The following is a 26,017-nucleotide window of genomic DNA, read 5'->3' as shown; positions in this document are numbered from 1 at the left end:
TTCTTAATAAATGAAAAGACAAGTTCTATATGATAGTAAAACATGAGGGGGCTGTAATAGTTACCTCCTGGGGTGCTGTGAGGATTACATGAGATAAAGACATAGTTTAATACATGTTATTTATCATTATTTTTGTTGTTGTAATTGAATCAGAATTTTCCCACTTATTTTTAAGAGCAAAACATTTTCTTGGAGTACTTGATAATGGGATACTTCGGATCCATCATATAAGACATTTTGTCATTGGCTTTTAAAAAAAAAAAAACTCTTTAATTTTTTTGCTTTTTCTTATAACTTGACTAGGTCATATTTAATTTGAGAAAAGCTCTTTTGTTCCCTGTGTACAGTGATCTTGCTAAACCTGGTAACTTCTCAGAATTTCAGATGCCATGAAATGTTAACTTGTGGGTTCCAGCAAGGACACAGAATTCTATAGCAGGCATTACATTCTGATAAAATTCATATTATTTTTGAGAAATTGAAAACTATGCGTTGGGCCAAATATCTCTGCAAAACCAATACATATATTCTCTTTATATCTTTTTGACATTAGACACACAGAAAATCCCACCTAGATGACCTTGTGTTTTGAAAGGCAAATACATCGGCTGGTGTGCTGTTTTTGGCTCAGCCAGAAATGATTGTGAATTTTGTCCCCAGAAAGGCAGATTACCAAAGTACATTAGCGTTTTGGGCATGTGCAGTATAGACCAATTTGGCCCAATTTAAGCCGTCAGAGCAAGATTGCACCCAAACAGAAGTGCTTTGTAGAAATGAATTGACAGCTCCAGTAGTTTGAAATCAATGCATGCTGGGCAATCAGACTCCCTTATCGCTCCCCAAAATGACCTGCTTAAAGAAAATTGAAGCACTGTTATAGCTGAGATAGCTGTGCAATCCACATGCTCAAAGTGGTGATCACCTTCAAATTTAAGCACTTAATTTAAGAGCTCCAATAATTTTAAATTGCTATGTGCTGCAAAGAGTGACAGACGGTAACCAGAGTGCGCCAGTATTTTTAAAACACTTCAGTGTTCAGTGTAATATATTTCCGTGGAAAGGTTCAGAGCAAGTTGAAGCCAATTTCCAAATTAACACTGAAAATCAAAAGCGACATGGCAACAAACTTCAGGTTGGTTTTCTGTTTTCTTTCTTCCCCTATTCCCCATCCCACTCCCCAGCCCCCCCAAAAAGCCTCCTCTTTGATGTTTCCTTTGGATTGAAAAACCTTAGGGATTTGCCAGGAGCTCAAAATAAGTCCATCATTTTAAGTATGGAACCCCTGGTGGAGCCACACTTGGCAGGAGACTGTCTCCAAAGCAGGAAGAATGGCCCGTGGAGCCAAAAGAAGAGGGGCAGCTTGTGTACAGGGCTCTCAGGGTAGTGGAAGGTAGGGGGTGTGACCTGGGTGGCTCAGAGAACAAGAGGCTGTGTCTGGAAATGCCTCTGTGTCCAGCTACCTCTCCTCTCCTGAACCCCCTCTGCATGTTGAGGCCCACCCCCTGCCTCTATTCTGCTCACTAGGCCCCACCCTCTCCTTGTCTTCCTCCTCTTATCTCTTTCTCTTTCCCTGGTGAGATGTTTCTCTGCACCGTCTCCTAGGATCTAAATTGCTCATTATAGCTCAGCCCTGGTCCCTCCTTCTCCCACCCTCTCCACTTTATCTCTATCTAGCCCTTCCCCACAATGTTCTTCTACTTTGTAATAGCGTCCAATTTTTTTTTTTTTTACCTGAAATTGGATTCATAGTCAACAGCCTCCTTAAAACTCTTAATTTTTTATTCAGTTTATTGGGGTGATACTGCTTAACAAAATTATACAAAGTTCAGGTGCACAGTTCTACACATCCTCTGTACACTGTATTGTGTGTTCACCACCTCAAGTCAAGTCTCTGTCCATCATCATTTATCCCCCCATATAGCCTCGTCCACCTCCCTCCATACCCCGTTCCCCAGCAATCACTACACTTTTCTTTGTCCATGAGTTTTTTCTTTTTTGCTCAGTTTCTCCAACCCCCCAGCCCTGTCCTCCCCGACAGCTGTCAGCCTGCTCTCTATCTATGGGTCTGTCTCTATTTTGCTTGTTAGTTCATTTTGTTCATTCGATTCCATATATGAGTGAAATCATAAAGTACTAGTCTTTCTCTGACTGGCTTATTTCACTTAGCATAATGTTCTCCAGGTCCATCCGTGCTGTCTCAAAGGGTAAGATTTTCTTCTTCTTCTCAATGGCCGAGAAGTATTCCCTTATGTAGAGTTTTAAAAATCCAAAGGCTTTTAAAAATCAGTTTTGTTTTGCTATATTTACATATAATAAACTATACTTATTTTAGTTATACAGTTTTTTTTTGACAAGTGTGTGCAGCCCTGTAACCACCATCATTGAGATGTGGATGGAGTATTTGTCACACCAATGTGCTCCTTCATGCCCCTTTGTGGTCAGTTCTTCCAATTCTGGCCTTAGGAAACCACTAATCACTTTCTGTCACTGCAGATTAATTGTGCCGATTCTTCACCAATGAAATAGCAAAAATAATAGTCACCTGAGCTGTTGTCTTGAGATTGATTGGGACTCAGTGGGTATTTCTTAGGAACCTTAAGGATGAAGGAGAGAACTTCCTATGCCCTAAAATAGCCTCTTCTAAGGCCTTTAAATTTTATTTTTCCCCTTTTACTCCATTGATATCCATGATTGCTGTAACTTGAAAGTTACATTTGAAAGTATTTACCATCCAATAAAAATGATGCTGCTGGACAAGATGCTATCTTTACTCTGTGATTTCCAGCAGGCCCTAACATACTGAGTTTCTCCCCAGAGCAAGGAGTTCTGTTGGCTTGGGGAGCCAGGGACAATGTCCCTCCTAACCCGTCCTGCCGGAGCTGTCACTCAGGATCCTGAAACTCTTATTCAGTTCAGTCATGAATGAAGTCTAGTCTAGCAATGTGGGAGGTCCACACAGTCCTTGGGGAGGAATATAGCTTGAGAAAGCTCTCACTGGGCAGTAAGGATAGAAGGCAGGGAGGAACCTCATCTGCAAGCCTTGCATGTCTAGGGGTTACCTCTGCCTGTGGAATTCTTGACTTGGCATTTCTAGAGCCTATAAATATAATTGTTATTGTGGTTCTTAAAATCAGGCCACCTTCATTATACTCCTTATATGTACCAGGCGATGTTCTGGGTGCACAATTTCTTTTTGTATTTAATTTACAAAAAACTATTCTGCATAGTAGTAGCTAATATTTTCATTTTGATGTTGAAGAAACAGACACTCCAAGGTAGTTAAGCAAGTTAAACTTGAACAAGGTGCCAGAGCAAGTAGGTGGTAAAATTTGGAACCACAGTCAGGTCGAACTCCAGACTTACCCATTAGCAGCATCTCTGACTTGAGAAACATCTAGTACTTAAAAGGTGCAAGTCTGGTGAACTTTTATGTCAGGTTTAGCGGTCTTGGCCTTGTGGAATGAGGTGTTTTTGCCTGGAGTCTTTAACAATGCAGTGCTTGTCTGTGTCTGTGTGTGAACGTGTGTTTGTGTGCACGTATTCATGTTTATATGTGTGTTCCTATGTATATGTGCATTTGTGTGTGTATGTGTGTGAAGCCTCCCTCCCCTTCATTACCTCCTCCCCCTGCTTTATCTCCCTCTATGGTTCAGAACTAGAAATAATGATTTTCTTTGGAACCTCCGATTTCTGGGGAGGACAAATGGCTTTGATCCTCTAACAGTGGTTCTCAACCTTCTGGCCCTTTAAATACAGTTCCTCATGTTGTGACCCAACCATAAAATTATTTTCGTTGCTACTTCCTAACTGTAATGTTGCTACTGTTATGAATCGTAATGTAAATATCTGATATGCAGGATGGTCTTAGGCGACCCCTGTGAAAGGGTCATTCAACTGCCAAAGGGGTCTCGACCCACAGGTTGAGAACCACTGCTCTATAAGAAAAGGATCCCAGGAGGGAAATTGGTGAATGATAAACCATGGGGCTGGGCTGGAGGGTATCCATCATGTTGGTTGGCCTGGTGCACGGCCCCCCGCCCAGTGATATAGGCTGTAAAGGATTATGGATTGCAGTTAGAGCAGGCAGGAGGTGGGTACCATTCCTTAATTTGAGAGGCTCTTCCTCTGGTGCAGGCACACAGCATAGAAGTGGGGCCTGGCTTCTGTGGGATGCGGGGGCAAGGGCACAACACGTCCTTGGTTCTGGGAAGGATCTGGTTCCAAATGGAAGCTGCCTCCTGTCTCCCCAGCAGCCTCCTCCAATCCCCATAGAGGGAGGGCGACTTTTCATTTGGAACAATGCTAATGGAGTCATCCGGGTCAGTGTCTCTGAGATAAAATCTGTCACTCCCTTCTGCAGGCTCATTATTTCTACCTCCAGGCTGCAAGGAGACAGCAGAACACTAGAGGGTAGGGCTGTGTTCTCTCAGGGCTGACTCTCAACACCCCTACATACACACACACACACACACACACACACACACACACACACACCATTGTGATCTTCAAGGTGTGATGAGTTATGGGCAAACCTTTTGCCTTCAACAAAGAGGGTGTCAGTGTTTAAATTCCTTGCATAAATGTTATTGCTCTGAAGCTCTGCTCCCAATGATTCTGTGTTGCCCTTTAACAACCACCACCACAAGAATAAGCTGCATACGGGGCTGGACTCAGACTGGAATTAGAGCCCACACAGTTCTAATTGTTCACTAATTTAAACAGAAGAGTAGCATTGCGTTGACTTGGCGAATTTAAAGTTATGCTAAAGCAGGATTTTACCAGCTGGATCCTTGATCTCGTTCAGGAACATACTTGGCTGTGTGCAACAGGGACCACTAATCCAGGAGGATTGAGAAAAAAGAAAAAAATTATGTGTGTGTGTGTGTGTGTGTGTGTGTATATATATATATATATATATATATATATATATATATATTTTTTTTTTTTTTTTTTACAAAGGCATAATTTTCCCAAAGCCTGCACAGAGTCACTAATGGACGTACTCCAACTTCAGGTTGAGTAGGGATGCTGACATTATTTCAAGAGTAATAGCAGTATTAGCAACTTGTACTTTTGAGAGAAAGGGGAGGATCCACAGGCTCAGCTGTCATTCGGAGGTGAGTGGCCACCTTCAGGAATAACAAAAGCAGGGGCATGCATTCTGGATTTTTCTTCTTCACTGTGTGAACACAATGTGGTTCAGTTCTGCACCTTCCTGTCCAATAGCCCAGGGAAATATTGACATTTAACTGCCCTGGCCTGGTATCTTTAGCGTGTGTGTGTGTGTGTGTGTGTGTGTGTGTGTTGTTTTGTTTTGTTTTGCAACCATTGCATCTCAAATACCTACAGGGTTTTCTGGATTCAGGCTCAGTAGGGACTGCAGTGAATTGAAGAAAAAGAGGGTGATGATTTATTTTCTACAAGAGGCCCGATGCACGAAATTCGTGCGAGAGTAGGCCTTCCTTTCACCGGCTGCCGGCACTGGCTTCCCTCTGGCACCCGGTACCCAGGCTTCCCTCGCAGCCCTCGCTTCATCTGGAAGGTTGTCCAGAAGGATGTCTGCTCTAATTAGCATATTATGATTTTATTATTATAGATAACAAAAGTCCTCATGACTGATCCTGTGGTTGCTTTAGTGACCACTGTGCCTCCACATTCCTCCCTTCACAACCAGAGCTGACTTTTATATTGCGAGAATCTGGACTCTGTGTGGCCACATCTCCACAATTTTTATTCTGAATTAATAATGTATATTTTCCCAACATTTAAACATAGGCAACTGCCTAACCAACAAGCCAAACCAATGCTGGGCAGACCAGAGAAAAATGCCTCAATAAGCCAGACAGGGCTAGTGGACACTAGTTTTGATGCCTGGTCTCCAGAGTCTTGGGTCCTCATGATTAGCTCTTTGAAGTTCTCCCATCTCTCTCTAACGGCAAGGATGTGACTTGCCTCCTCTGCGAGGGGGCTGTTGTAGGTGGTGGGAACACTGCACTTGGCACTGGAATTTCTTTAGGCCAGTGCGGGAAGCCACCGCTTGCCGATACTGTCACGAGAGTGCACCAAGGAACGTGGAAGGCCGATGGACCTTGCTGTTAGCAGGGCTGACGCTAAGCACTAAGCACCTGTTGTTCGTGTTGAGATAGTGGTGGCTCAAGGCAATTCCCTAACCTGAGAATCCTTTCTGGCACCTTTGACCTGAGTGATCTTAGCATGTCCTGTATCCATTCTGCACCTCAGTTGGCTGTCCCATCCCTGCAATGTGAGTGAGTAGTGTTGGCCTTGCCCATTTCTTGGTGTGTTTGTCAGGATTTAACACAGAGTGGATATGAACATTCAATACTTCGTGAATGTTGAACACTAAAGAGGACAGCAACCTTGGGATGGTGGTTCAAGATCGGGGTTGTGTCCTTCTGAATATATAACTCAGCAGCTGTGAGATCTGGTCAAGTTGTGTGATCCTTCCGGGATTTGGGTTTCTCACCTTTAAAGACCAGGTTTTCTTAGGAGGGACAGTAGAGTGAATAAGAGAAGGCCCACCTGAAATCAAGGTGACACTGTTAGTTATGGTGTGATCTGGGTCAGTTCCATAATCCGTGCTCCTCAGTGTGGTCTGGCAGCATCAGCATCTCTTGGGTCTTGTTAGAAATGCAGAGTTTCAGGCCCCACCTCGGACCTGCTAAATCAGAAGACATTTCCCAGGTAATCTGCTAGCATGTTAGGAGTTTGAGAAGCTTTGAATTAACCTGGGGTTGTGCAAAATGTGGTCCTGGACAAGCAACATCACTATATAGGGACGTGTTAAAATATTGGCTCCTTCTCCCAACCCCCCCTCGCAACTCCAGACCCAGACCCACTGAATAAGCAGTCAGGGATCAGGAAGCTATGGGTTAGCCAAGTCCATGATTCAGGTAACCTCCGTGCACCACTGATTTAACTATATAAGCTTCAATTACCTCCTTATTTCCCATGTAACTGCAATAAGTATATCGTTAGCTTCAAGGATGGAAAACTATGGTGTGGTAAGTATAATTATCGTAGAGTGTAATATAGTTGAATGTGATACAGTAGAATCTAATACACTATAATATATTACAATATGTATATATAGAGAGAAAACAGTCACATGTAATGAACAAAACTTGGTAAATAGTGTGCAGTGAAGAGTGAAAAAGGAATTGGAAACAAGGAAATTCATGAAGTTCTGTGTTAGTTATGGTACTTTGGTTTCAAGCCAAAAAAAAAAAAAAAAAAAAAAAAAAAAGAACCATGGCTAACTTAAGCAAAATGGACTTTATTGTAAGGATATGGGGTAGGTCGTAGAATTAAATTTTTAAAAAAAATGAGCCTTCAGAGCTTGGAAAAGGCAACAAGGAAGGAAGCTCCAGGGACCTAGGATGGTTACAGAAACTAATGGACAATCTCTCCAGGGCACCTCCCTCAGGATGAGGCATCTCATGTTGCCCTTGGGCCATTCCTCTCAAGATCCCAGTTCTTGGCAAAGAAACTGCCTGGCAGCCTTGGGTTGCCTGGAGGACAAGACACCTCAACTGCTGTGTAGTGGGGGTGGAGGAGTTTCTCAAAGGAATACACTGTTATCAAAAAATGTGGGCCTGGTCTGACTGGTGTGGCCCAGTGGTTGAGCCTCAACCCATGAGCGGGAGGTCACTTGTTCTATTCCTAGTCAGGGCACACGCCCACGTTGTGTGCTTGATCCCCAGTGCGGGGGCGTACAGGCGGCAGCAGGTCAATGGTTCTCTCTCATCACTGATGTTTCTATCTCCCTTTCCCTTCCTCTCTCTGAAATCAAGGAAAACATCTTTTGAAAAATGTGGGCGTGGGGGGTTGGGCAAGTAAATCCACAGATGCCCACGACAGATATTTCTAGCTCCAGGATTCTGAGTCTAACATTATGCATGGACCTTGCACCCCGCACTGGGATAGGGAATCCTGAGCATCACGCCGAAAGACAGGCGCTAGCTTTCAGGAAACCTGTCTGCCTCCTTTCACTGTGCGGCCTTAGGACTTTTCTTGGTATCCAGACCTGAGTGCTTACTTTTGCCTTGGCGATCAAGAGCTGTGTGTGCCAGGGGGACGAAGCCTACCTTCATGTAGATACTGTTGCTCAGGTGCCTCTCTGCTCACGCTAATGCTCCGAAGTTCCCCTGGCTTCTGCCCTCTCCGTAACGAAGCCATGGAGTATATACAGAATGGGAGAATAAACCTCGGAGCTCCCCCTCCCCCTCCCCCATCCCCACCTCTGCCCTGCCCTCCAGCATTTTATCAGTGATTGTAAAACCATGCTCATGTCTAAAATTTGCCATATTGGCTCCATGCACTGTTTGTTTTTATGAATATTTTGTTCATGTGGGACAAATAGCCGTGCATGGCTTGAGCTCCAGCTCTATCTTTTTTTCTTTTTTCATCTTTTGATTCTACCAGTTAATCACAAAAACGACCCTTCTGTGTGTGGGAGTTTTCCTCGGTGTGTGTCTGTGCCATGGTAACAGTAGCTGGTAATGGTTTGTCTGTGTGGGGAAATTGGCATGAAGGCTGGCTTATTTAATGTGCATGGGAGGGAAGAAGGGATTTTTCAGAACCTTTACAAATGATCGCGCTGATATCTTGTGCATCATATGGTGCTTTGGGACATTTGCTAATCAAAGCACAGAGACCTGGGGAGGCTGGGAGGTCCAGTGGTTACAGGCCCTGTCCATGGAGCAGGCTTGTCCCAGCATTACCCAGGAACTCACCTTTTCACATGTCCTGGGTAACTTGGGGTTTCTTGTACTGCTCTTTATAATGGACACATCAATGATTCCACCTCAAAGTTGTATTTAAAATAGTAGACCAAGGCCAAGATAGGCAATACCAATTCAAAAATTATTTTTATTTTAGATTTGAAATTGTATGGCGTTCCTGCGCTCACTGTTAAAGATGCATTTACTTCTGTAGGAGGAGGAAGACTCTGTTGAGTGCTCTGTTGAGAATAAATATAGTGGTGTCTCCTCTGATGAAAGGGTTTTCATTTTAAAGTCCTTGTGGGAGTTAGAAATTACATGCAATTAAGATTACCCTTGAAAATGTTACATTCCCAATTAAACTCAGTATCTATGGTTTTGTTTATATACTTTTGCAGTAAAATAACATACTGAATATATAATTTTATAGCGCATTTTATAAGCTATAATAATAAAAGTGTCATATGCTAATTAGACCGGACATCCTTCTGGATGTCCTTCCGGACGACCTTCTGGACAAAGCCGGGGCTGCAAGGGAAGCCTGGGTCCCGGGTGCCAGAGGGAAGTGGTGCTGGCAGCCGGGGGAAGGAAGGCCTACTCTTGCATGAATTTCATGCATTGAGCCTCTAGTGTGTAGTATATTTATATATGTGCATATTTATATTTAATATATAATATATTACATGTAACTTATATGTATATATGAAATACATAATATAATATAGTATGTAATATGTAATCCTATATAATAAAAGAGTAATATGCAAATAGACAACGGCAGAACAACCGAACAACCAATCAAAGTGTAATATGCTAATGATATGCTAAGACTGCTCAACCACTTGCTATGATGTGCACTGACCACCAGGGGGCAGATGCTCCAACCAGTAGGTTAGCTTGCTGCTTGGGTCTGGCCAATCAGGACTGAGCAAGATGGGCCAGACATGCCCTGGAGCCCTCCTGGGGTCCCTCAGCCTGGCCTGTGCCCTCTTGCAATCTGGGACCCCTCAGGGGATGTCAGAGAGCTGGTTTCAGGCCAGTCCCCTTGGGTGGGCACCAGACGCAGGTCTCATGGCTGGCAAATGCTGTGGCAGCGTGAGCCTCTCCTGATTGGGACTGATTGGGCGTGAGCCCACGACAGGCACAGTGGGACTGATATGAGCGGGAGCAGCAGGTAGGAGCTGCAGGTAGCATTGGACTATGGGTTTCGGCCCAATCCCTGCAGGCCAACCAGAGGGACTCCACCCGTGCACGAATTCATGCACCAGGCCTCTAGTATATTATACTTATGTATTTACATAACAGTACAAATATTTACAACGTATAAATAGAATACATCTAAATAATAAGGCATAAGAATAATTATAATATATACTATGTTTATAATTCATAATTTTTATATTGTGTATGTATATAAACTACACAAGTCTGTAATTTATATGCATGTGTATGCAGCATCTATAACTGGATTCATGTTCACAATGTTTTACAGGGTTTTAATTACAGAAGCAAATATGCTTATATTTGAAATCCCAGAAGCCATGGCACCTGTGATTAGCTTCTCTCCACCTCGAGGCCTTGCACTAGCGTACAAAGTGCCTTCTGTTAGCTTCCTTTGGAATTTTCTCGTTTTATCCCTGCAGATGGGCATATCACCTGAGCTCAGCATTTGGTATCACTCTGGCTTTTCTGCCCAGTGCTATGAACTTAAACTCTGCATAGGCATAAAGCATGGGTCATTTTGGAAGTCTGGTTCCCTACCGATCTCAGTTTTGAACATTAGTATTTGGGAGCACAAGAAGCCCCCATATTTGCTAGTCTGCTTGGATTGCCTTCAGAATGGCAATTGTTTAGCATCCATTCAAAGAAAACCAGTATTTCTGGCAAATGGATGATAATTTAAATCCTGACAATTTACTCTTATTTTAACCATCATAAAAATGCTGGTCTATCTATTATACATGAAAGGGAATATTGGAAGCCAGAGGAGAAACCTGCTGGTGTGCACTGCCTTTCAGTCCCGTCACCTCAACTTATAAACAAGTCGGTTCTATACTTATGTCCCTCTGCAAACCGCTCATGCCTATTACATATGTCAAATATAATGTAAATCAGCAGTTATCATTGTCCCCACACCATTTTCCCACAGACTGCAGTTCGATTTTCATAAACAGCTGTTTCTCAAAAATGATATTTAGAATTTCCCTCTCCAATGAACTCTGAGTATATTACATGCCATCTCTTCTCATTGTCATTATAAAGCAAAAGAGGCTACCCTGTTAACTAAATTCCGTCCTGTCCTTCTAGCAGAAGATGATACAATGAGGATATTTTCTGATTCACTGGTAATTTTTTTTTTTTTTTGCTCTTATTTGTTCCGGATTGACTAAAGCATTGGAATTGGTTTGTGAGTGAGGTTCTTGGAACCCATCTTATTATATTGGACTCACCCCTTGCATTTGGTCATTGAAAAAGGAAGCATTAGGGGGGAGGAAAATCCCAGGTCAGGAAATGTAGAAAAACAAGTTGTGTTTGGGTGGAAATTTCCACTCGGTTGTCCTTACGACCTGTCTAGAATATTGTAAGGAAAACTTTGCCGACAGCAGAATTAGTGCCTTCCCAAGGTCCCGGATATGCACGGTAGCTCTCCTTATGACAGGACTCCCTTAATTGTCATTTCAGGTTGTCCAGGATGACAGGAGTAAAACAGAAAACAAGAGGTTTGTGTAGAATAAGAGCCGAGTTCATCAGGGCTATTAAAAATTCTAATGACACGAAAGCCAATTATTGTGACTTCAGGTGGTTATTCTGAGTGCACTTAGATACGTGACAGCCGCGGTAAACATTTCAGCCCAGACAGCTCCATTAATTAACTACCTCTCAGGAGTCTAAAGCGTTCGGGGCGTACATGCTTCAAGAGCCCCGTGGAATACTCATAAGATACATATTCCAGGCAAGTCCAGACAGGCACTCCAGGTACTTCATAACATTTTCCCTATGTACTTGTTTGACATTTCTTTATGAGAGTAAAGCTCAGATTTAAAAATTCTTTACCCCACGCTCCATTTTTTCCTCCTATAGAAAATTTATACAGAAGATTCTACAGCAACTTAAAAATGAAAATAAATGTGTCTGAAGAGGGCAGCCTTTCCACAATTTCTTGGAATTTATTCCACTTAAATACACATTGCATTGGGTGGTGAATTTTTTTTTTCCTCCTGATTTAATACTTGTGAATGCTTTGTACACATGCTGGCCTTAAATTCCATTCTCTTAAAAGCAGGCTCAATTCTCCACCTCACCTCCCTCCTCTCATTTAAAAAAAGTTTAAAAAAAAATGCAGGTGGCAACAAAATTCTTCGAAATAGACAGCAGTGGATGAAAGAAGGTGAAGGAATTAGCCAATGAACATATGGGCATCAGCCCTCCCACATTGTAACCAGATTGGATTCCTCTGTTTGGCCAGTAATCATCAATAATCATAGGACACTAATGAGAAACTTTGGGCTTCTTCTGCTTAGAAGAGAACTCTGACAATTACTGACACCATCATATATGTTTTACAAGTTCCCAATACACTTTGCCAGAAAACCTTCAATTTGCTCATTTGGCCAATGAAACCAACTTTGAGTTTTAAGTGTGAAACGTGTTAGTGCCTGGAATTTTCTGGAGGTTATATAACCTAATCCATAACTTCCTAAATGATGGTTTTCCCTACTATAAGTTCCAAAAGTAACAACCACTTATGGGATGAGGGTTGGGGGAGGTGGAGGATGTAGAAAAATGTGGCGAGGAATCAATTAATCCATTTCCCACAAAACAGATAACACACACACACATACACACACACATACACACACACACAAACACAAAACAACCAACACTATGTAAGTGTTCTATCTTTGGGGCTATCCTATGTAAGGAAAGTCAAGGTATTGCTCGCAGTGGTTCTCAACCTTCCTAATGCCACGACCCTTTAATACAGTTCCTCATGTTGTGGTGACCCCCAACCATAAAATTATTTTCGTTGCTACTTCATAACTGTAATGTTGCTACTGTTATGAATCATAATGTAAATATCTGATATGCAGGGTGTATTTTCATTGTTCACGACCCACAGGTTGAGCCTTAAAGTGTTTATAGACACTTCAAGTTCCAAGGCAGTTCCTTGAGGAGTTAAGATCAAATTTTTCACTTAGGCTGATATATACTACAAATTAGCTCACTCATTAGGTAATTCGTTATTTCCTCAGGTCACTCATTATTTTTCCCAGAATGTTGTATGGAAGCTCCAATCCCTGAGATGTTAATAGATGTTCAGTAAGAAAACAAGTTGAGAGAGAACGAAAGGAGGAGGAGAAATGTGGGGGATGGGGGGGGGGGGGCAAGTAAATTCTTCCAGTTATTCTGGAAGAATAATTTTGGGAAACAGAATTGAAAAAATTGACCCAAGGATGGGTCTTTGGGGCTGAAATTCTCAATACCTTTATATGCCAAAATGTTCAGCGATTAGAGAGGGGTTAGAGCAATGTCCTATGTGTTTCTATTCCTGCTTTTCTGGTACTTAAACATCCCAGTGAGAGAGAAGAACAATGTACAAACTCCAGCCTGTCGATCTATTCTGGCCCAAGCCTGTCTTTGCAAATAAGTTTTTTTGTTTGTTTGTTTTGGTTTTTTTATTGGAACACAGCCACAGCCAATTCTTTATATATTGTCTCTGGCTGCTTTCATACTACCGGGGCAGATTTGAATAGCAGTCAAAGAGACCATATAGCCACAGAGCCTAAGATATTCACTGTAAGGCCCATTTAGAAAAATTTTGCTGACTTCTGGGTTGGGTTGGATCACTTGGGAAATGAGCATTTCCCCAAATGAACTAAGGGACCATTTTTCGGCCGTAGTTCCTTCTGTGGGTCCTGTTTCTGCACAGCGCAGATTGGGGAACAGTCAGCTCACGCTTTCCGTACGAGTGTGTGCTCTCCTCCCCTCAGGACCTTGAAAGCCTAACTCCCTACCCTGCCCTGTTAGGCAGCTGCTAGTGGAGGATTTCTGTTTCCCTGAGACATAGAGCGGCAGATCCAGCCCAATAGCTAAAGTGAGTCAGTTTGTTTTTTAGACGATATAGCAAGATCGAGTTGAGTTTCAGAGAGAGAAAGCTGCATGATAACAGGAAGCTTATCATTTATTTACAGAGCATCTTGTTTGTTGTTTTTAGTCTTTTGCAGGAAGGGAGCTGGAGGTTATCTTGTGCTCATGTCTTCAGGGACTTCGAGTTCTCTCTCCTTGAAGAAAGTGACTGCGAGACCTGTTAAATAACAATGTGAAAATTCAGGGACTGATTTTTTTTTTTTAAAAAAAGACCCAAAGGAGGAAAAATCCTGAAACTTTTTGTCCCTACAATTCAGGAGGTTAATGTATTCCTGTGCCTGAGGTACGACTCACAGGATACTATATGCTTTCTACAGACTTTTATTGTATTATAGTAAGAAGTGAATAGTTTTCCTGCCAATAAGGTGAATTAGTTATCTATTGCTGTGTAACAAATGACCCCAAAATTTAGCCGTCAAAAAACAAACACTGATTATCTTGTACAATCTGTTGCCGCGGGTAGGAACTTTGTGATCAGACTGGCTGGGTGGTTCTGGGTCAGGGTTTCTCTTAAAGTTTCAGTCAAGCCATTGCTAAGGCTGCAATCTCTGAAGATATGACTGGGGTTGAACGTTCAAGTTCGTTCACATGGATATTTGCAGGAGGTTCCTGTTCCTCACCAGGTGGGACACACTATAGCGTGGCTCATGAGATAACTTCTCCCAGAGTAAGTGACCCAAGTGCAAGAGAGCCTGGCCAAGATTATAACCTAATTGAGGAAGTGACCAATCATTATTTCTATATTCTATTGGTCAACCATACCAACCCTGGATGTCACCAAGGTCAATACCAAGAAACAGAGGTCCTACGAGGCCACCTTGGAGCCTAGAGACCACACTGTATTTATTTAAAATAACATGTTTTGGTGAAATCTCTACTGCACTCCCTCCTTGCCCCCGGCCTTGGAAACTCAAAGCCCAAGGCCAGGAAGTTAAGGCTAAAATCAGTTCTGCACACACAACATCATTCCTTGCCCACAGAGCACCATTTTGTAAATGAGAATAAACTACTCTCTCTAAGACATTTGTCAGAAAATTATATCAATTTTGTTACAGCAGGGCACTTTACAACTCCTGCTGGAAAAGGGTTGCAATATACTGGTGTATGATTTTGTTGTGCTGTGAGTGGCTCCCTCATGCAGGGCACAACCTGCACAGCCTCATATTTGGTGGAAGGAGCAACACCCTTTGCAGTAGAGTTTGGGTATGCATTAATTGCCCTCACTGGACTGTAACTCTGAGGGTAAGAACTGAGCATTCATTCATTCATTCATTCATTCCACTAATATGTCCTGAAACACTGCTATGTGCATGATAGTAAAAGTGATGGTTAAAAAAGGAAAGTGGTAAAATGGTAAGAAACCTTCTCTCTTGGTATTTATATTCTAGCGAGGGAATGAACCATGTACAATGAAACAAATCAATAAGAAAAATCTCAGATAGTGATAGGAGCTGTGAAGGAATCATAATAGGATAATTATGATTATCCTAAGGGCAGGCTTACCGGTACATGTGGATCTTTTGGGCAGGGTGGGACTGAGGAGAATCTTATCCATCATTGTAACCCCTATTGCTGATAGAGTGCTTTCCACATGTCATGTGTACAACAAAATGCTTGTAAAGTTCAAGTGCACCAAGGGGCCAAGGAACTAGCAAATAAGAACCCTGGGAGCACCATTTTGATCTCAGAAATTACATAAGGTATTTTAACTCCTGGAAGGAGATGGAGTCTGTATTCTACATCTGCTTTTTGTCAGCAAAATACAAAAAAAAAAAAAAAAAAGGCTTGGTTAGGTGTTCTGAACAAGACTCAATTATTCCTCCTCCATCTCTGGAAAATAAATCAAACCAAGAGGTAAAGCCTTTCTAATAGAGTTCCTAAGTCAGTCTTTAGTACTGCGTTGCCTGGAGATTTTCTCCCTTTTATTTTTTTGCATTGAGGCTAGCTTAGATTTATTGCCTTTTGCATTTTGTCATGGAATGAGGACACAATGAGTAACTCATCTAATTTCCCATTTCACAACTTCAGAGGGAGGAGCGTGGAGATTTGGGAGGTGGCCCAGAGGAGGGCAGTGGAATGATGAATAGGCTGGAAACTAGGGCACGCAGAGAAAGGTTAAATAAAACGGGTTGATTTAATTGGGGAAAAGAATACCAAAGGATGCTTAGCATTCGAAAGAGATAGAGAATAGGTGAGCTGCTTGTCATAGACCTTAATGATCTGGGCTTTTACTGAAACTGGGAAGATTTAGGTCACCCTTCAGGTAGCGTCCCTTACCCAACTGTCAGGATTCTCTGGAGTGCTAGGAATGTGACAGAACTCCATGACTGAGCTTGTTTGGAACGGAATTCTGGGATTCCCTCATTGAGCGCCATGATTTCTTATTGAAATGAAGGTAATTAATCTGTGATTGTGTCTATAAAAGATAGGAAGGATGGAAACTGTTTCTTAAGTATCTCATGGCCACCAGTAGTATAGGCAATCAGTAAATGTCAAATAAACGTAGCGACAGATATTTGAATCTGTGTCCTGGGCTATCACAAATATAATGAGGACATCATGCTGCTCTTTTACTAGCAAAATTATTAAAGAGACGCCAGCACTTCACCCCACATCCTTATTTTCTTTATCAATTTCCTTTTCTTAGCTTGCCTGGCATGCAGACACGTCCTTGTGACTTTTTTTTTTGTAGCTACTTATTAAGGTGTGCGTGGGTAGAGCCTTTACCACTTACACTTTGTAAAGTTTCTCGCCTTGGAAGAAAGGTTTTTGAGTCAGCTCTCCATACCTTATTAAAAATGTTACTGCTGTCTAGGCAGTTTGCTTTCCTGGTCTTGTTTCTTGCATGATTCATCTCGTTGGGGTTGGAAACATGCTTTTTCATCTGAAATGCAAACCCCAAAAGTCATGGCCTGTCCCTCGGAGTTCAGTCTGTCTGCGTAACCCATGCTGGTTCTTGGATCATCTTTGTCAATGACTTTTTGTGCTAAGATGTTAAATGCAGATGTCCAATTGGCACCTTCCAACACTATTTATTTTACTTTATTTTTTTTTTTTGTTCTTCAAATATGCTCAAGGCTTAATGCAGGAGAAAACTCCAGCTACTGAAAAATGTATGTGTTGCCAGAGTTCCTTCCCTTGTGATGATGGGCAATTAGACTTGGAGGAAGCTAGCTGGCCAAGCAGAGGACAGTTGGGGGATGGGGCTCAGCGGCTGGCTGACTGGCTGGCTGGCGGGCAGTCTTGCTGCAGCATCTGGCAGATTGACTCAGTTATGAGCTGCCATTGAATTGGGTTTGTCTTCCAGGTTTCTGCATGGCGCGTCTCTGGCCTTTGTTTAACAGAACACTGTTACAGGGAAGCCCCTTAGTAGCACTCTCTGCTTGCATTTGTCACTAAAATGTTCTACACACTCCTCCTCCTGAACCCCCTTCTCAATGATGTAAGTCACCTGCATTTCCGTAAGCCTCACAGCCCAGGGAAGGGAGAGAGAGAAGATGTAAAGTAAGGTCAGTGTTTTGGTTTCAACGTTTCGTTCACTTCTAGCTTGTCTCTGCTTTTGTAGATCACCTAGTTCTTTCAAGGTTTCCTCAAAGCATTCCTGAGACATTTCATGTGGTATAACACGTATCCATTAACCAATGCTCTCAACTTCAAAGTGGTGTCTGCTATTTTCTTATTTCTTGCCCTGGTTCCTTTAGCCATTGATATTTTATAGCAAGCCAGAGCAAGGGACTCTGCATTCTAAAATAATTTGAAATCTGGGCCAATGGTGCTATGCTTTCTGAGAATTACAGTAGCCTTTAGAGCTCTGGAACCCTACAATTTTTATTGTATTTGCCGTTAAGAGTGTAACTTTCATCACCACTATCTCTTATTTGACAGTCTCCTTTTCATTCTTGCCGAAGTTGAAGAGGGTTAAGTTTACGGAAACTATTAATTAATTTGACGTTTACTGAGCACTTACTATATTCTAGGCACAGGCATGTCTGGTTACAAGCGTAAATAAGACCCAGCCCCAATTTGTTCCCCCTCCCCACCATAAGCTCATGGAATGTACAGTCAACAAAAGGAAGCTGCATTTAGAAGGCTGTTATAAGAGAGTGGGATCAGCATTTGATGAGGTAGGTTCAGATGTGTTGGGAACACAGCAGAAGGGCAGTAGCCCATTCTTGGTCCTCAGGAAGGTTTTCCAAGGGCAGAGCATGGATATCTAAACTGAAACCTGTACCCAACCATTTAATTGGGCTGTGGTGGTTTCAAGGTTCAATCTACTAGTATATCAGTAGATTAAAGATCAGACTCTTTTCCCCCCAGCATCTTCACACAATTTCCAGACATATTTCTCTGGAGTTTCAGAGTTCATTTTTATCTGTTCAGGAAAAAAAAAAAAAGGAAACTGCTCTCCATAATATCTTTGCGTCTCCATGCCTCTCCTCTTCATCATCCTTGTCCTTCAGTGGGTGCAGGTAGCGGTGGAAGGGTGTGCTGGGATTATTCTGGGATTTTTCTTTGCTTCTAAGATTTACTATCAATCCACTGAAGAGCCTCCTTTAAAAAAGCAAATTGCTGGATTCCACTTCCAGAGGTTTGTAAATTCTTGGGGCTAGAGAATTTGCACTTTAACCGGCATGTATCATTATGCCGATCTGAATACTGCCCTTTTATTTACCACTAGTGGCCTGGTACACGGATTCATGCACATTGAAAGAAAAATAATTAGAAGAAATATTTTAATACCACTATTTGCCCTTTCTCTGTAATAGAAGTGTCAACCAAATTCATGATTGACAATGACAAATGAAACACACACGTGTGATTGCTGTCAATAAGAGATTTGTATCGCGCCTGTGTGAATCAACTTAGCCTTTTACAGATATAGAATAAACTTGCTTAATTAGACCCGCTTTCTGATATAGCTAAATTTTTTCCAGCCCAGTGACGCACCCCAACTTCTCTTTCAGGTAATTGTCAGCAACACAACAGTAAATATCAACACAAAGCAGATTATTATTGTAGATCACGCAGGGAGAACAAAGGGTAAAGTATTTAACTGCAGCAGTCTTTGACTATATTCTGCGCAGTGAAAAAACCTGAAGTCATTTTCAAGGTCCACCATTTCTTACTTCTTTTCAGTCGGGTCAAGTTTCTAAGGTTTTAAAATCTCCATTTTCCAGCTAATGAAAATAGGATTCCACTGAATCTCCTATCTACCTTCTCCAGGACTTCTGTGAGGATCAAATGAGATAAGGCATGGGAACATGCTTCACAGACATTTGGTTAAAGTGTGAAATGCTGGCAGCACTTGTCTATAAAGCAAGTCGTGTTCCTGGGCTGAAGAAACTGCAAGGAGGCTAGTCATTGCTAGGGAGAGGAAGCTTGGCATTGCTATGTGACATCATTTCCCTGCACCCACAACGACCATTTCCGGGTTGGGCTGTGGGTCACATTTTGCACCATGGGGCCTTGGCAGCGTCAGCTGCGATTTGGTGAGCTGTTGCTCCGGGGTGGTGGTGGGGCCTGTGTCCCACTTGTGGAAAGCCGAGTCTTACTTTGTGGGCACCAGGTCTGTGGCGTCAGTGCATGTTATGGCAGCTCCTGTGTTGAGTGTCTGCTCCCTGGTGGTCAGTGCGTGTCATAGCGACCGGTCAGACGGTTGGACACGTAGCATATTAGCCTTTTATATATATAGATTGGTTGCTAAGGTCACTAGTAGGAGGCAACTGAGGAAAGGAACAATCACTTACCTGGTTAGTCAGATGAATTGATTTTTGTCTAGGCTGAACTCCAAACCACACATTATAACTAGTGTATTCGAAGACACATAAAGGAAACCCAATCAGATTTTGTGTTTTGTGCTATGAGACTGCTTTTTGAATGCAGTGACATCCATCAGAAGTTGTGCTGCAGTTCTGAACGTTGTCACGTCTTTAAAATGTGTAATTCATGTTGACCAATTGTTTCATTGTTTCTCTGGCCTTTCACATTTATCCTTAACCTAGAAAGGACATGAAGTACATGAGTCACAATAGCCTGCAATTACCATTATAAAGTTAATTACGCTGTGTCAGTGCTGAAATGCAGTGTGACCTTTAGAAAAAAGCTAAGCGTGGACGTGGAAATATTGTGACACTTACCAAGAGTGGAGAGATGAGCATTTCAGATAGAGTAATTGTTGCGCTCAAATCCACAATATCCATCTTCTGCCCTTCCCACTTCAAGGTTATATAATAATTTGGGTCATCTCCTCCAGGTCACACACCTCATTTTTCTTTAAAATGTTTTTGGACGTCAGTGCTCAGATCTTGACTTTGATTGCCATAATTCTGTTTTGATAAAACACACACACACACACACACACCCCAAAGCTTTGAAGAAGAATAGAGGTAACAAGTGTTGGTGAAAACGTGGAGGAAAGGCACCGTTGATGGGACTATAAATTGGTTCAGCCACTATGGCAACACTATGGAGGTTCCTCAGAAATTTAAAATAGAACTTTGATATGATCCAGTAGTTTCATGTCTGGATAGATATCCAAAGAAAGTATAAATGGGATATCAAGGAGCTATTGCACTCCATGTTTATTAAGCATTATTTACAATAACCAAGAGAGGGAAACAATCCGTGTGCTAAATGAGGTAAGTCAGACAGTGAAAGACAAACACTATATGATAATCACTTTTATGTAGAACATTAAAAAGCCAACCTTTTGAAAACAAAGAGTGGGATGGTAATTACCAGGGGCTGGGGGGTGGGGTGCAGGAATTTGGAAAATAGTGTGTAAGGGAACAATCTTACAGCTGGCAGATAAATGAGTCCTGGAGATCTAACGCACAGCTTAGAGACTGTAGTCAACAGTGCTGTATTATAACCTTTAAAGTTGTTAAGAGACTACATCTTAATTGTTCCCATCACACAAAAGAAATAATAATTATGCGATGTGATAGGTGTTAGAAATCATATCATTATGGTAGTAATCATATTGCAATATGTAAATGTACCAACTCAATCCATTGTACACCTTAAACTTACACAGTGTTAACATTTCAATTATAACTTAATTTTTTTAAAAACTTCATTTTTCTGATAACAAATGTAAAATTCATTGTTATAATTTTAGAAACCTGTATTGTCGTTTGAGACAATGATGAGTTCTGTTCTCAAAGCATGGTATCTCGAAAATTAGTGTGATGGTGAATTCCTAAGTCTTTCAGGAGACTTGAGACTCTGCCAAAGGCCAAATTATTGGGCTAGAAAACCAACCAGTAGCCCCTTCCTAAAAATACTGGGAACTTGGAGTCTGCTAAAATATTCAGGCAAGGGGCTCTTCTGGATTACTAGCATTTTCCAGTTTCCTGAGGTTTAAGAATAAATTTTGGGGGGGATATTTTAAACACATAATATTGAATTTCCATGGAAATTCAGTGTTGCCACTATAATCAGTAATCACATATATTTTAAAAGTGGATTCCCATTTACTGGAATAGATTTGGGGCTGGATAAGAAAGGCGTGTGGGGAGCATCTAACTTAACCTATTTTACAATCAGGAAAACAGCATCTGTGAAGGTACATGGCCTGGCATGGGTCAAGTCTGATACCTTCCAAGTTCATTCCTGGTGCTTCTTATTGAGGAAACAGGAGTAAGCCTTTAGTTTAACTTCTTGCCACTTCCCCCATAGTTTTCCCTTTATCCAAGCTGAACACTGAAATGCTCCTCTCACACTTTGCTTTAGGGCCCAATCCCATTCACCTCCATGGAGCAGGCGAGACAGGGAGGTTCCTGCGAGCGGGTCCCCCACTGCCGCCTCAGATGGGCCGGTGCTGCAGGAAAGCGGAACTGAGCAGGCAGAATAGAGCCTTTAGCCAACATGCCAGTCAGTCTCCCTGAGGCAGAAGTTCAGGAAAGCAGTCGGAACCAGCAAAGGCCAGCACAGAATTGCACAGCGGTCCTGGAAGGCAGATGAAATGCGGTGATGGTGAATCCAGGGGCTGGCAATTCTATGTTGGTCTCCTGATCATTTTCCAAACACACTGATCACTTTTGCATCTTCGTGCCCCCGCCATTAGGTTCTCTCTGCCTGAAGCATCCACAAGTTCCCAAGGAATTGAAATCATGTGAGTTGACTCTTAATTTCAATGAGCTAGCAGGGTATATCATTACACTCCGTAAGTAACAGAAAACAGGATTGCGGTCAATCACACCCGGGGAGTTTAGGCCAAAGGAGCAGCCTGAAGTGTGTGTCAGTTGCTTCAGAAGATCAGGGTTCACCTCTCTGCTCTTAACTTTTTCCTCCTGGTCACAAAATGCTTGCTCCAGCTCCATGTAGCTAATTTATACTCAGGGAGAAAGAAGGGTGATGGGAAGGTCTTGTTTTTTCCCTTTTATAAAAACACACACAAGATTTTTCAGAACTTTCCTCCAATCCCTGAAAAATTATACTCAGGTCTCATTGGCCAGAACTAGAGGGAAGGAAGGCTGAGAAAGTGAGTATTTAGGTTTTCTAGCCTCTGTCTTAGAAGCAGGCAAAGAAAAATGGTTTTAAGAATGGGTTTGGATTAGCTGCTCTACAGTGAGCATGTCGTGTTTTCCAATCCCAGGGAGCTAGTAACAGATGTGGTCAGGTTTTTCCAAAGATAAAGGGTATTTAAAAAAAATGTTTTTATTGATTTTTTTAGAGAGGAAGGGAGAGGGAGAGAGAGAGAGAAACACCAATGATGAGAGAGAATCATTGATCGGCTGCATCCTGCACGCCCCACAATGGGGATCAAGCCTACAACCGGGCAAGTGCCCTGACCTGGAATAGAATCATAACTTCCTGGTTCATAGGTCGACGCTCAACCACTGAGCCACACCAGCCGGTTTAAAGGGTCTTTTTTATAACAAGAATAACCAACTCTCAAATGACCTCATGTATTAACTTGGATATTTGTGCACCAGTTTGTGTTTCAAGCAGAAACTTATAATAATCTGCCTTATTTTCTTCCCGTTGAATGAATGCCTTATCTATTTAGAGCGCTTTACTGTACAAAGTGCTTCCCACCTGCTATCATATTGGACCCTCACCGTGATGCCAGGACAAAAATGATGATTCCTGCCTCACAGCAGAGAAAGTTGAGACAGAGAGCACTTGGGTGACTTGCATCAGGTCCAGCAACTCGTGAAAAATGAGACCTGGATCGAGACCTTTTGACTCGGGTGTCCACATTCTGACACTTGTTTCAAAAGAAAGGAAACAAGGATTAAGTTCAGACAGAGTCTCAGCTACGTTAATGTTTGGAACTGCGGAGACGGAAGCCATTTGGTTTGGAGAAGTAGAAAGTGTGTTTCGTTTGTGTGACCGCATGACGTCTTTTCTTTTCCCCTCCCTTCTGCAGAGAACGTCAGCCAGCAAGGCCTCAGGTGCTCCTTCCTACAGCAGATGGTCCAGCTCACAGCCACATCAGGTAATGCGCTCCCTTAACAGCCTTGACATACTCCTTTTCCGAGAATTGTGCTTAAACTGACATGGTTTCGTCACCGGGCGCAGGTGGAAGGGATTGGACTCTTGTCTCTTCTGCCCTCGAAGGTGGCTCCCTCCACAGAGGTTTGTGCAGTTTGGGGTCAGGGCTATGTGAGCTGGGCAAAGACTGGAAAATACTGAAGTTCCCTATTCACAGCCTTCCTCAGTGAATAGCTGATGAAATCAATTTAGAAATGATTAGAATTGAATGAATTTGTCCTTTCTTTTCTTCAACCAAAGATGATCTTTCCTGTCCCCATTATTCCAGGAAATCACATATGCTCCCAAGTGGGTGTGCATACATGCATGTATGTTTATGGCACATGTGTCTCTGTCCAAGAGTGTATACACCAATATATCAGAAAATGCACTAATATTAGAATCCCCTCCTCTTTTGTGTGTGTCTAGTCACTGGAGGTAATCAACAAACTCCCTTTAGGTCAAACAATACTGAATATTGATTAACTGCTTCAGGGGAAGTGAGACCAGCTGGGTGCTGTATGGTTCTGTGTGTAAACAAAATAAGATCCTTCCTGTTGGTGAGCAGTTTTTACAGGTGATACACTGTGACCACAGGGCTTCTTGCTGAAGTGGAACATGGCGAGAACATGGAATGTGGACGCTAAAAGCTGAGTAGTAGTTGCATTCAGATTACCTCCTGGTTATGAGCCCAGAAAGAAACTCCCAGTTGTTCTTTGCTTTATGCATCAGAATTCTCTCTCAGACTTCTCATGTCACCAAGTCTGGCTATAGTGATTATAGGAGAAGTGCATTAGAAATGGGTTCTATTCACATTTTCTCCCTCATTTTATTGACTTTTGTAGAAATTTGGGATTGGTGATCATTATCCTGACATCAGCATAATGTGAACTCTTCTTGTATACTCCTTTTTCTCTTCTTGTTGCAACTAAAAAGTAACCCTTATCCATAACACAACATTGAAGAAAATTAATAAGAGAAAAAGAAATTCTTTCATCGTGCAAGATTTTATCATAGTTCCTATTTCTATACTGAATTGGTTGGTGGGGATAAAAAGCTGATGTGATGTCTCTCTCTCCATCCATTGGCCTCAGCTTTCCTGTGGATGCTATAGTTTCTGGTAACTTTGGAAGGATGTAGGTCTTGCTTCATGGCTGTAAGCTTAGAGAAGAAGTGCAGAAAGGGGCAGTGGCACCAGACACAGCAGATTGCTTTCAATATCCAGGTGTCCTTTACTTCCTATGTAGTAAGTGTTATCTGAAAATGCACTTGGGGTTATGAATCAGTATTTCTGATTTCTGTTCTCACATTTCCCAGAGACCTAGTTGAGCAAGTTACTACTCACTTCTCTGCACTCACCCTGATGATGGATGTTATAATCCAGTGGTTCTCAACCTTCCTAGTGCCGCGACCCTTTAATACAGTTCCTCATGTTGTGGTGACCCCCAATTTCATTGTTACAAATTGAACATAATTAAAGCATAGTGATTAATCACAAAAACAATATGTAATTATATATGTGTTTTCCGATGGTCTTAGGCGACCTGTGTGAAAGGGTCGTTTGACCCCCAAAGGGGTCGCAACCCACAGGTTGAGAACCACTGTTATAATATGACATGATATGGTATGTTATGAAATAATATATGATATAATATGATATAAATCGTCAGGGTCTAATGAAAGTGAGACCCAGAGATGATGTTGTCCAAGGTTATACGATGTGGTTGGCCTGCATTGTTTGTTTTCCCCTCCTTCCACCCCTCTGGAACGCATTCAGTTTTACAAATGAGATCATCTGATGTAGTCATTCTGAAACCAGACACAGTGGGTCCATGGCTGCCTGTCACTACTTGAGCCAAATTAAGCAGGGACAGGGTTGATTGGCGGGGTCTTAACTTGATGGCATTTTCAAATGGTACCCTGATTAAAACTAATATTGGTGACATATCTTTTGTATGGAGGATTCCCTTTAATTCTAAGTGCAAGGAGTGGTACATTTTTTGTTGTTAGGTGACTTTGTCATTGTGCAAATGTCATAGAGTGTGCTTACATAGACCTAGATGGTATAGCCTACCACCATTATTGTATGTGCTATACTTTCTATGATGGGAAGCCTGGTAGGTTTGTTAATACCAGCATCACCCCAAACATATGAGAAATGAGTTGCACTATGACGTTAAAGCAGCTACGGCATTACATATGGCTAGGGCATGTGTGAGGACTGCAGTGTTACCATGCCTATGACGTTAAGATGGCTAAAATGTCCTTGACCAAAACGTTGTTTTGTGGTACTTGACTGCATTCTGTAAGTTTTTGCCTATTGTGCAGGTCATGTGCTCCTTTGCTTTCAGAACTATCTGTAGGCTTCCTGGCTCACTGACTCCTACAAAGGTTCTCCCAATGGGCAGTGTTGTTGGCAAGTTGGAAAGAGATAGGGAGGGGAAATCCAGGATATATTTCTCCCTCTCTGTTGCTGTGGGTAGTATATCTCTGTTCTGAGCCTCATTGTGGATCCAGTTCTGTAAGGCTTCTGGCCTGTAGGTAAAATCCCCCGTGCCCCCACCCCCCAGCTTTAGGGGAGGTAGCAGTGTCCCTCACTCTTCCCTGTCTGTTTTCCAGCTCTCCCGAAACCCTAATACTGAGTTTCC

General features: G+C 42.2%; 1 protein-coding gene across 1 annotated transcript in view; it reads left to right on the top strand.

Annotated features, from left to right (window-relative positions):
- The window catches only part of RBMS3 (RNA binding motif single stranded interacting protein 3), a 1,176,852-nt gene that overhangs the window by 222,931 nt on the left and 927,904 nt on the right, over nucleotides 1–26,017 (top strand). The window contains exon 2 of the mRNA XM_070433273.1: nucleotides 23,266–23,334. Within this exon, the coding sequence (XP_070289374.1) occupies nucleotides 23,266–23,334 (69 nt within the window). The remainder of the gene's footprint in view (nucleotides 1–23,265; nucleotides 23,335–26,017) is intronic.

The sequence above is a fragment of the Myotis yumanensis genome, unplaced genomic scaffold, assembly GCF_028538775.1.
Source record: "Myotis yumanensis isolate MYYU_CA2020_CCGP unplaced genomic scaffold, mMyoYum1.0.hap1 SCAF_14, whole genome shotgun sequence".
Taxonomy (NCBI): Eukaryota; Metazoa; Chordata; class Mammalia; order Chiroptera; family Vespertilionidae; genus Myotis; species Myotis yumanensis.
This window is presented reverse-complemented; position numbering and strand designations above follow the sequence as displayed.